This window comes from Lepidochelys olivacea (genome assembly GCF_965140295.1).
Source record: "Lepidochelys olivacea isolate rLepOli2 genome assembly, chromosome: 14".
NCBI lineage: Eukaryota > Metazoa > Chordata > Testudines > Cheloniidae > Lepidochelys > Lepidochelys olivacea.
Window position 1 is genome coordinate 41,815,317 of NC_140424.1, and position 12,430 is coordinate 41,827,746.

General features: G+C 57.1%; 1 protein-coding gene across 1 annotated transcript; it reads right to left on the reverse strand.

The window, feature by feature from the left end:
• Nucleotides 1-7,414, reverse strand: RNF39 (ring finger protein 39; the record flags this gene model as incomplete). Its single annotated transcript, XM_084648077.1, has 3 exons — nucleotides 1-866; nucleotides 1,777-1,799; nucleotides 7,079-7,414. 3 exons carry the CDS (start codon nucleotides 7,412-7,414, stop codon nucleotides 863-865), a joined length of 363 nt encoding a protein of 120 aa, XP_084504203.1. The 3' UTR covers nucleotides 1-862.
• Between the last annotated feature and the right edge of the window lie 5,016 nt (nucleotides 7,415-12,430).

The window sequence follows — 12,430 nt, forward strand, 5'->3', positions numbered from 1 at the left end:
TGGCTGGCTCATGTTTCCCGGAAGACTTTATTTTTTCCCCTTGTGCTCAATAATATTAATAATAATTCATCACAATAGAGGCCTCCACTGGACTAAATACAAAGTTAGCAAAACAAACTCCAGGGGCAGCCACACAAGAATACAACACAGCTGTGGCAGAGAGCAGCAGGGAAAACTCTGGTGAGATGAGAGAGCAGACGGCATGAAAATACTCAGTAGGGGACGGGGATACGGGCCGACCTCATCTAGCCCCAAGCTGCGGCAGTGGGGACTGGCTGGTTTGGGGACTAGGATACAGGGCCTTTCCCCGATATGGGGCACTGGCTCAGATCTGGACCGGGGCTGGCTGGCTCAGGGGGGCAGGGAGTGGGACATGGAACCTTTCCCCTCTAATCCTGTCCCAGGATCTGATCTGGCCCAGGACAGGGAGACCAGCTGGATCGGGGGGTTGGTGGGGAATGGGACATGGGGCCTTTCCCCTGTATGGGGCGCCGGCTCCGATCGTTACCCCAGACTGTTCCTCCCAGCTGTGCTCCGTAAGATGGGCCAGTGGGTCCCATTTCTTCTGCATCTGTCCCCAGGGCTGATCCACCAACATTCAGCTTGTCCCAGTCCCCCAGAGGGGGGACCCCTGCAGGCGCGGGACTGAGGCCTATCCGCAGGGAGCCACTGTATGGGCCTAGCTCTGCTACATGTGGCTGGAGGAGACACCCTAGCTGCCTGGCATGGCCCAGGAGCAAGTTGAATCTCTCAGGGGTGGTCCAGGAGCCAGGGCTGCTCTCCAAGGCCCAGGTGGACGGTCCTGATATTGTCTGAGAGGCTCAGGTCAGAGTGGACGGTTTGGGGAGGGTCCGGCGTCACGTTAGCTGCAGAGAGAGAGGGAGGGTATGGACGATAATCACCCCAAAGGGACCTATAGGCTTGTTATGCTAGGGACGCTTGCCCAGTGCTGAGATGCAGCCACCTCTGGGGTGGGGCAGCTGGGGAACAGCCCCACAGCAATGCTGCACAGGGATTGTGCCCCCAGCGCTGAGCTGCAGCCACCCCTGGGTGGATGGGTGGGAACAGCCGCACAGAAATGCTTCCTTGGGGTCACTCACCAGCACGGAGATGCAGCCATCTCTGGGGTGGGAGGTAGCTGCCCCGTGACAATCCACAGCGGGATCGCTTCTTTACAGTTGAGATGCAGCTACTTCTGGGGCGGGGGGCTGCCGCTGGTTAAGCGCGGCGTGGCCATTGAGGCCAGGGAGCGCAGAAGGATCTTGTATGTCACGGCAACAGCTGGGAGAATTCCTGGCGGTGGAATTAAATCGGCTGGAATCCAGTATCAGTGGCCCGGCTTTGAGGGGAAAGCAGCTTTAATAACCCCGAGCGGCTTTCTGGCCGAACGGTGTCAGGGCGCCCCCTAGCGTCGCACTGCGGAATTGGGGTCTGCGCTGAGTGGGAGAGGAAAGCGCCCCCTACTGGGCTTCTGTCCACTCCCCGTGGCACAGGCATTGCTTGTGCCACTCTCACCACACTCCATCACTGGCCCTGGGACCATCAGCTGTTGGCACCTCCCCTATTAAGCTCCCTGCCCTATTCTCTAGGGCCGGAGGTCCCCCCATGGAGGGTGTGCTTGGATTGTGGCCATTCCTCCCTGTCACGCTCACACCTGGGGGGAAATCATAGATCGGGGCCTTGGGGGCAGGTGAATGGTGGCCGGTGAAAGTGCCATCCGTGCCAGGCCCTGTGCCCGCCAACTTACACCATGCAGGAGAAGAAAGGGGCACTCACTATCTGCAGATTTTCCCGACACCCTGGTGGAGAGAAGACAGAGAGAGACGTCATTAGACTCAGGGTAGAGTGGGCCATCGGCCATGGGACAGGAGCTGTTGGACAGAGCTGGGGGATATTTTCCGGTAGAAACTTTGAGGGGGGGAAAATGCAGATTTGGCAAAACTAACGCGTGGTGGATTTGCAAGTGTTTCACCAAATTCTTCATTTTGGAAACTAAAGTCAAAATTCACGTCAATTTCGCTGAATTGTTTGTGTCCAAAGAAAAACAAGCAATTCCCCCCCCCCCCCACGCCCCAATTGTGTCAGTTTAGCTGGACTGTTTATTTTGGGGGGAGAGGGGGAGAAACAAATTTCAAAAAAAAGTGTCAATTTTTTGGTAGGAAATAACTTTTCACTTCTTACGTTTCTTTCCTTTTATTTTTAATAAAATTCAAGACTAGTTTTAAAAGGGTCATAATTGAAACATAATGTTTTGTTTTCCTCAGAATGATCCCCCCCCACACTTTTCGCTTCACCGAACATTTCAAAAACTTTTGGTTTCCACACCACCCGAAACACATGATTTTTTAACTTTTCAAAAGGGCTAAAAGGGGTGCCAATTTAGCTGACTTGTTCACTTCAGAATTTCAAAAACCAAATTCAAAAAAAGAAACAAATCCACACCAAAAAGCCATAAACTCCACGTTTCAGCGTTTGGGTTGGAAACGACGTTTCATTTAATCTGTTCCTTTCCTTTTCTTTTTTTAAAAAAAATTCCAAACCAAGGTTTAAAAAGGTCAAGATGAAAACAAAATGGTTTGCTCAAAATGAATTTCCGTCCCCTCCCCTCAGACACACTTTTTGCTTCACCGAACATTTAAAAAACTTTCGGTTTCCACTTGCCCTGAAACCATTTTTTGGTGGACTGTTTGAATTTGCTCATGAATTGCAAACTCCATTATTCGCCCAGCTCTGCCATTGGATCTCGGCCTGTTAGCCAAGAATGTTTCCTACGGTTTATTCTCCAGGACCTCATCCACTCGGGGGACGAACCTGAGGCAGGACAACTCCACCAGGGCTAGGGCTGGCTTGTCCCCTCCTGTCTATTCTCCATTTCTGCTGCTGGGACGCCACGTCCCCCAAGGATGCTGCACACACCCCGTGAATCCGCAAGAGCTCAGAGCCCCAGACCAGCAGCCCCTGGAGACCGGAGGTCTCTGTATTGACCAAGAGGGGGCACAGCCTGGGCGCCCACAGAGAAAGCACCTAGCACAACCCCCAGATGGGTCTCGACTCTGAACCAGCTCAGTGATGAAGTCTCATAACCGCTCTGGAGAAACTGAGGCACAGAAAGGGGAAGTGAAGGAAGAGAATCCCCCCTTCCCCCCCACACACACTCTAACCACTAGACCCCACTCCCCTCCCACAGCTGGGGGTAGACCCCCAAGACTCCTGACTCGCAGCTCCTCTGCTATAACCTACAAGACCGCAGTCCCCTCCCACAGCTGAGGATAGAACCCAGGAATTCTGGCTCCCCAACCAAAGGCTAGAGCCAAGCCAGGGCCATGCCCCATTAATTCCTCTTTCTGGGGCTGGCAGTTGGGGCATATTGGTGGATCCTAGGATACCAGCTCTAGTTCCCCTAGGAAAGGCACCCAGGGGAAAAGCCAATGGGACGGGGCTGAGGGCTGAGGAAGAGCTGAGCCCAAAGGAGGCTGCCTAGATATTTTACAGCTCAGATCCTCAGCTGCAGAAGAATCCCCTCTTCACTCCCAGCTGTATGGGGAGTATGCAACACAGCTCCATTTCCACCCACCTGGAGGCAGTGTTCAGGCATATAAGCAACACCCAGGCTAAGGGAGGTTGTGTGGTAGCCCAGGGCCTACCCAGAGCCCCCCTTTTTGCCCATAGAGCAAGTGGAGGGGTGGAGAGACCATAGCTTCCCTCCTCCACCCAGGGCCTTATACACAAAAACCAAATCCACCCATGGGACTCAGCCCCTGAGACCTGCAGATGAAGCCAAGCAGAGAGCCGGCCACCCTCAAAGATGCCAGGAGGGCTTGGAGGCCAGCTTCAAGCTATGCAGGTCACAGTGGTGTCTGCCCAGGAGGCCATCAAGAACAAGCCATGGTGTCATCCCACCTCCATGCTAGGGACTGGGGTTTCATGGACGCCAGGTATAATAGGCCAGGGGGCCAGAAGCGGCGGGGTAGGGGTGGGGCCTTGGGTGGAAGAGGAGGGGCTGGGGGGCTAGCCTCCCCAAAGGGGAGGTTCACGTGTGGCCCATGGGGGCTTTATCTTCTACAGGCGCCCATTACCCCCTACCCCCGTCCTTATTTTTCACACTTGCTATCTGGATGCCATAGACCCAGGCGGTAACAGTGTGTGGGGCTGGGTCCAATCAGGCTCCATGCCCTGGAACAGGGTCAGGAAGACGGCAGAGTGGAAATGAGCCCGCAGGGGAAGGGGGCGAGGGGAAAGCTTGGCCGGGGAAGAAGGGCTGGGCTTGCTGGGCCCGGCCCAAGCCGCCCACGGCACGTGGTTGAGGCTGGTGTGCCCAGGTTGGCTGGTGCCAGGAGGAGATATTGACGTGGCCGGCTCGTAAATTCCAGGAGGCTGAGTGGGGCTGGAACGGCTCGTGCGTGAGGTCTGTGATGAGCCGGGGAAGGATGCGGTGGGACTAGCCGGGACAGTTGCGCAGGCGGGTCGCGGTGGCTGAGGACAGGATTCCCACATGCCCCGGGGGCTGCTGATTAATTCACGAGGACAGGGCCCCACGGCGTGGCGTGTGTTTACAGTCAGCGCCTTGGCCTGGCCCGCTGCCACTGCCAGGTGAACAGCACGTGGGCACCGAGCCCAGCTGCATGTGCAATCACGTGCTTACAGCGGGGGAGGGCTGGGAGCCAGGACTCCTGGGTTCTATCCCCAGCTCTGGGAGAGGAGCAGGGGTGAGCGGGTTGGCATGAGTGGGGCCGGGAGCCAGGACTCCTGGGTTCTAGCCTCAGCCCTGGGTGGGCAGTGAGGTCTAGTGGTGTGGCGCTGTCCCATCACCTCTAAGGCTGGATGGCCGAGGGGGGAGCCCCAGTACCCAAATGGAAACCACAGCTAGAGACTTGTTGACTAGCCCAGTGGCTCTCAACCTTTCCAGGCGACTGTCCCCCTTTCAGGAGGCTGATTTGTCTGGCGTACCCCCAAGTCTCCCCTCACTTCAAAACGACGTGGTCACAAAATAAGACGTAAAAATGTGAGTGCTGACGCTCTCATTTTTACCGTAAGAAATCAATGGGAATAGAAACGTTTCAGTGTATCGTCTATAGAGCAGGATAAACCAGTCACTGTCTGTATGACACTTCCGTTTGTCCTGACTTCGCTAGTGTTTTTTATGCAGCCTGTTGTCAAACTAGGTTTATATCTAGAGGAGCTGATGTACCCCCTGGAAGACCTCGGCGTACCCCGAGGGGTACGCATACCGCTGGTTGAAAGCCACTGGGTGAGTGGGTTAGAAATGAAGGGGGTCGGGCTGGGCAGTCAGGATCTTGGATGGGTCAGGCCCCCCTGGCTATATTTCCATTTCCCCAGGGACCGGGGTGGCTGCTGGGCTACTCTGGGAGGCAGTGAAAGGGGTCCTGTGTGTAGGGAGCACTGAAATAACAGACCCGTAACCTTCCCAGCCTGCCCGCCACATAATGGACACCCTGCATGGGAATCGGCCTATCATATGGGGCCCATCTAGCCCGGTATCCCTCCTCCCTGCCATCCACATCAGACCAACAGGGCCCATTCAGCATCCGTTAGCGGCCCTGCAGTGGGTGCCTCCGAGGGAGCTGTCGAAACCTCCCCCAACCCCCCAGTGCACCTCACAGCGCAAGACCAGCCCCTGGGGAAACTGGGAGCCTCTATTTGCTTTGTGCAGCGCCTGGCGCGATGCAGGGGGATGGGTGAGACCTCCAGGCAGAACCACAGCACAGGGGCGGGGACGGGTGGAACTGGAGGATGGACACGAGCTGGAGCCAAGCCAGCCCCACTGCTCAGAGTGGGACGGAGCCCCCTTGCTTCCCGAGCCAGGGGGGTGGGGCGGGGGGGGGGCGGGGCGGTAACTGTTACAGCCCTCACAGGGGACCCAGCTGTAACAGCTCCTACCTTTAGCCCTGAAGGTTCTTGGTTCAATCCCCAGCATTGGCCCGTTGCACGCGGATCAGCCCCCGGGCAGGGGCTCCTAGCTTTCCCCCCACCCGCCCCCAAAACCTCTGTCTTTCCCCTCCCAGGGTCTCTGGGTGCCTCCTCTTCTTCCATATCAGCAACCACCATGGAGGGGAGCTCTACGCTCCCTCTCCCCACAGCAAGGTTCCCAGTTGCCTGCCCCCCTTCCCCCCGCGTACTGGTGGCTCTGGGGGCACCTGTTCCCTCATTTCCCACCCCCATGGCAAGGGCTTTTATGCCCCCAATTCTCCCCTACATGGTTGGAGCTCTGTGTGTCCCCATACCAGATGCTTCCAATCCTCCCCCCCCCCGAAAACAGGAGTTCTTGGCACCCTCTTCTCCCCCACCCCATGGCAAGGATGTTGTGCGCCCTCCATTCTCCTCTCCCTGCCCCTCAGACCAGGAGCCGCTCTAGGAATTATTGGGGGGCAGTTCTCCGGCCTGTGCTCTACAGAAGCTCAAACCAGCTGATCACAATGACCCCTTCTGACCTTGGAATCAAAGAGTCACGTCTCCCCCCAGCCTCCCCCCGCCCACACCAGGAGTTCTGCGTGCCTCCCCTTCCCCCTTGCCAGAGTCTCCCATTCTCCCCCCACCCTCCATAGCAGTCTCTGTGGACCCCCCTTACCCACCATCCCAGGGTCCCCCAGTCTTTCCATGCCTGTATGATTAAAGAAAACAACACAGCAGCCCTACCAAAACAAGACACTCCCCTGCACAAACGTCTCCCCTGTTGGGGGGCGGGGCGGTGGCTGGGAGAATGAACAGCTGGTGACAGATGTGTCGGTGCGTTGAGTCATGCACGACGGTTAGGTGCTCCGCTCCCCAGCAATGAGAGCTGTACTGGACCCTATATTATAATCCTAATAACCCCTTGCACGTGTGCTTTTCAGCTTCAGAGCTCAAAGTGCTTCGCAAAGGAGGTCAGGATCATTAGCTCCATTTTAGAGCTGGGGAAACTGAGGCTCGGGAGAGGGGCATGCCCAAGGCCACTGGCAGAGCCAGAAAAAAAGCCCAGGGGTCCTGCGGCCCAGCCCAGTGCTTTGTCTCCCAGGCCATCCTCCCGTGCACAGATTAGAATCCTGCAGCAGGGCGTCCCGCGGGTTAACCAGCCACCTACCTGCCCCTCTGGCATGACCGACACCGGGATCCAGCCGCCGCGCTGCCGGCGGCGCTTGGGCACCAGGGCCTCCTGGGCCATCTTGGCTTTGAGGTTCTGGGCGATCTTGACCTCCACGGCCAGTTTGACATGGGTGCGCAGGCTGCGCCGCTCGAAGACCTGCTGGCACTGGGGGCAGGACAGCACCCCCGCCCTCTCCCGTTCCCACTGGCCTGTGATGCAGGCTCGGCAGTAGCTGTGGTCACAGTCCAGCAGCACCGGGTCCTTGAAGGGACCCCTGCAGATAGGACAGATGATGGAACGCTGCAACTCTGCCACCGGTCCCCGGCCTTCCATGGCTCCTTTCCCTTCGCTCGGGCGAATCCTTCCCCTTTATGCGGGGTGCGGGCGGAGAGGGAGGAGCGTCCCCCCGGGGATGGAGAGGCTCCAGGTAAACATCCCCTTGCGTAACCGGCTGGTTCTTCCACTCCGCCAGCTTCTCTCCCTGGCAGGAATGTGCCACCGGGAGCATGTGGGCTTGACTGGTTCTGCAAAGGTGTTTTGATCTTGGGGGGAGGGGAGGAGGCTGGAAGCCAGGATTCTTGGTTCAATCCCCAGCTTGGGGAGCGGAGGGGAGTGGAGTGGGGTCTAGTGGGTTAGAGCAGGGGAGGCTGGGAGTTAGGACTCCCGGGTTCTGTGCCCAGCCCTGAGAAGGGAGTGCAATCTAATGGGATAGATGAGAAACTGAGTCACAGGTGCCTAGATGCTTGGTAAACAGTGAGAAGGGGAAGTAGAACCCAAGGGTCCTGACTCCCATGTGCCACCGTGCTCTAACCACTAGACCAGCTTGCCCCTGCTAGAACTGGGGATAGAACCCAGGAGTCCTGACACCCAGCCCCCCACCAGCTCTAGTCATGAGCCCCCCACCGGCAGGCAACTGGGAGCCAGGACTCCTGGGTTCTGTCCCCAGCACTAAGAAGGGCTTGCACGCTAGTGGGATAGAACTGGCAGGGGGTTGGGAGTCAGGATTCCTGGGTTCTATCTTTGGCTGTGCTGCTAACTCGCTGTGTGACTTTAGGCAAGTTCCGATGCCTCAGTTTCCTCAGTGAAAAGAGGCTTATCATGATGCTGCCCCACGTAGTGGGTAGACGCTGCACTGATCTTGGGGACCTGCTAGGCCCAGCCCAAATGTACAATGGCTGTCTGGGGCACAGGCAGGGCAAAGAGCCCGGAGGCCAGCACTGTAACTAGTGAAAGGGCCAAGCCTTCAGGCCAGGAAATGCCAAGCCGGGCAAAGAGCTGGGGAGAATCCAGCAAGCTCCAGCCAACCCTGGAGAGGAAGAGACAGATCAAAGCTTGACAGCAAGGTGGAGCTCATGAAAGGCACCTCATCTCTGCTCTGGGCAGATGCTTGTTAATTACATTCCTCAAGAGGGAGGGGAGTGTTTGCCCCACTGTACCAAAGGAGAAACTGAGTCACAGATGTCTAGCTGCTTGTTAAACAGTGAGGAGGGGAAGTAGAACCCAAGGATCCTGACGCCCATCATGCTCTCTAACCACTAGACCGGCTTGCCCCTGCTAGAACTGAGGATAGAACCCAGGAGTCCTGACTCCCAGCCCCCACCAGCTCTAGTAACGAGACCCCCACACCCGTGCCAGAGCTGGGGACAGAACCCAGGAGTCCTGACATCCAGGCCTTGCCCCCTTGCTACAACCATTGTCTGTTCTTCATAAGCCAGTCTTGGGAGACAAATTTTAAAGAGGCGCAGGCACAGAGAGCTACGTTATTACCCTAATTTTGTTCCTATTAAGGCCAGCTGCTATTTCAATATGGTGATGACTATGTGATTTATGAAAGCACTGTTGGGGCCCCGGCTGAGATCAGGGCCCCGTTGGGCCAGGCGCTGCCCAGACACACAGGGAGAGACAGTCCCTGCCCCGGCTGAGATCAGGGCCCCGTTGTGCCGGGCGCTGCCCAGACACACAGGGAGAGACAGTCCCTGCCCCGGCTGAGATCAGGGCCCCGTTGCGCTGGGCGCTGCAGAGACGACAAAGATCTTCCCATCTATAGCGAGCAACTGAAGTTGAGGGAATGACTTGGAGGGCATCCAGAAAGCAGGGAGATGTGGGAAGAGAAGCACACCCACCCTCTGACAGAGGGGCTATTGCCCTCCCCCGATCCCAACGCTCTTAGATGATATCGTATTCAAAACGCGCAGGAAAAAAAGTTCCCTCCTTCGAGCCGGAATCGAACCAGCGACCTAAGGATGACTCTGTTCACACTCTACAGTCCTCCGCTCTACCAGCTGAGCTATCGAAGGAATAGGCACAGGTTTTTCTGTCGCTCTTCTTCATGGTGTCTGCCTGTCCACCTAGGCACTAACTTCTTTGCCTGGCTTTTGGTTCCGATCCTGCTCCCCTTCCTCCTCATCTGTCTCTCTTCCTTCCCTCCATCCCTTGCGAGACACAGAGGCAGAAAGCAAATGATCACGGTTTTCAAGTACATAAAAGGTTGTTACAAGGAGGAGGGAGAAAAATTGTTCTTAACCTCTGAGGCTAGGACAAGAAGCAATGGGCTTAAATTGCAGCAAGGGGGGTTTAGGTTGGACATTAGGAAAAACGCCCTACTGTCAGGGTGTTTAAGCACTGGAATAAATTGCCCAGGGAGGTTGTGGAATCTCCATCATTGGAGGTTTTAAGAGCAGGTTAGACAAACCCCTCTCATGGATGGTCTAGATAATACTTAGTCCTGCCTTGAGTGCAGGGGACCGGACTAGATGACCCCTCGAGGTCCCTTCCAGACGTCCCATGACTGTGTAAAAAGAACATCTTTCCCAGAGAGAGATGTGGCAAACAAACACCTTCCTTCCCCATCGAATCCCGTCGAACACACTCCCAGCAGCACGCTTTAGAAACGATCCATTTGCAACCCTGTCGTCCGTGGACCCCGGTGATGTCTAAGGGCTCTGCGAATGGTTGTCATGACCATTCTACAGTGGTGGGTAATCGGCTGCCTGTGGGCTATGTCTAAGATTCCCAAAGGGCTCCCCGCCCCTTTATTCGAAACGATTGAGGGGGGTCTGCGACGGAAACCGCACACCCCGAAAGGATGAACTCAACGGAGGAACACACTGGGCTCACCGCAGCCAATTCCGGCAACTCCACCTCCGGGCGGGTGCACCGCGGGCCACACAGCGGGGCCAGATTACAAAGCACAGTGTCCGGTCCCCTCAGTGGGCGGAAGATGGTGAAAGAGGAGAGCAGGGTGCCCAGATGTCCCCCTATATCAGGGGCTTTGTGTTATATTTGCAACTATACCCCGCCCCCACACACCCACACTGAAAAAAGGGCCCTGATTTTTCACACTTGCTCTCTGGTCACCCTAGAGATGGAAGGACAGAGGACATAGAGAAAGAGAGGGAAGGGGGCAGACCGGGTGAGAGACACAGACGGTGACACGCACACCCAGGAGCTCCTTCTGATCCTTGGTCTGCTAGGCCGGCGGGAGTGAAGGGCTGGGGCTCTCTTACACCCGCAGACCTTGGACCCAGACACACCCTCTCCTGGCCAGCCCTGCCAGGCGTGCACACTAAGAGGTGCCATTCACCGCTCCAGGCACCTCCCTTCGATAGCTCAGCTGGTAGAGCGGAGGACTGTAGAACGTGAACAGAGTCATCCTTAGGTCGCTGGTTCGATTCCGGCTCGAAGGAGAGCGGGGTCCTGTTTTGCCGGAGGGGATTTGGGGGCTGAAGCTGCTGCAGGGAGAAGGGGGGGGGGGGCGGGAGGCGAGCACACGCGGAGCAATAGGGGCCCCGCGTCTCCCTGCAACAGAGGCAGCTAGACACACACCGAGACAACGGCACGCGGAGCCGGCAATAGTCACACACGCGCGTGCTGAGGAATGCACCCGTGGAAAAGCACAAGAAGCGACGCGGACACGCACAGGGCAACTTGCACACACAGAACACACAGCAGTGCCCACACCGACACACAGAGCGACGCCCACACTGACACACACAAGGAGCGACACCCACAGTGACACACTGACACACACACTGGAAAACAAACAGAGCGACGCACACACATACTCCTGTGTACACACTGACACACACACACAGCGATGCACACACTGACACACAGACAGGGCACCACACGCACTGACACACGCGCAGAGCAACGCACACACTGACACACACACACACACTGACGCGCACACACAGCGACGTGTACACCGACAAACACACACAGAGAGCAAGGCACGCTGACATACACAGAAAGAGCAACGCACAAACTGACATGCGCAGAGCAATGCACGCACTGACACACACACACACTGACACACACACAGAGCAATGCACACACTGACACACACACGCAGAGCAATGCACACACTGACACACACACACTGACACACACACGCACTGACACACACACGCAGAGCAATGCACACACTGACACACACGCACTGACACACACACTGACACACGCACGCACTGACACACACACAGAGCAATGCACACACTGACACACACACTGACACACGCACAGAGCAATGCACGCACTGACACACACACACTGACACACACACGCACTGACACACACGCAGAGCAATGCACGCACTGACACACACACGCACTGACACACACGCAGAGCAATGCACACACTGACACACACACTGACACACACACACACTGACACACACACAGAGCAATGCACACACTGACACACGCACACTGACACACACGCAGAGCAATGCACACACTGACACACACACACTGACACACACACGCACTGACACACACACAGAGCAATGCACACACTCACACACACACACACAATTAGCAACCCACGTTGGCACAGAGATGGCACTACGCAGCCAGGCCGATGCGCACACACACGTTTCCCCGGAGAGACAGAGCACGCTAGCCACACACACTCGGGCAGCGGTGCACACGCACAGCGTAATGCACAGGCAATTCTCACTCACACATGCTGCCACAGACACAGCGACCACGACACACACACACAGAGACCCCCGCAGTGATTGTGTCAACGTGAGCCTATGAGACAGCAACACACACGCATTTGCTGATACAGAGAGAGCCAGTGCCCCCTAGAAGGGAGAGGCCCCCATCCCCTCTCCCGCCCCCCCCCCCCCCAGCCAGCCAGGTGCCCGGCTCTGGGGCCAGAACAGAGCCAGCGCCCCCTAGAGGGGAGAGGCCCCCATCCCCTCTCCCGCCCCCCCCCTCCCCCAGCCAGCCAGGTGCCCGGCTCTGGGGCCAGAACAGAGCCAGTGCCCCCTAGAAGGGAGAGGCCCCCATCCCCTCTCCCGCCCCCCCCTCCCCCAGCCAGCCAGGTGCCCGGCTCTGGGGC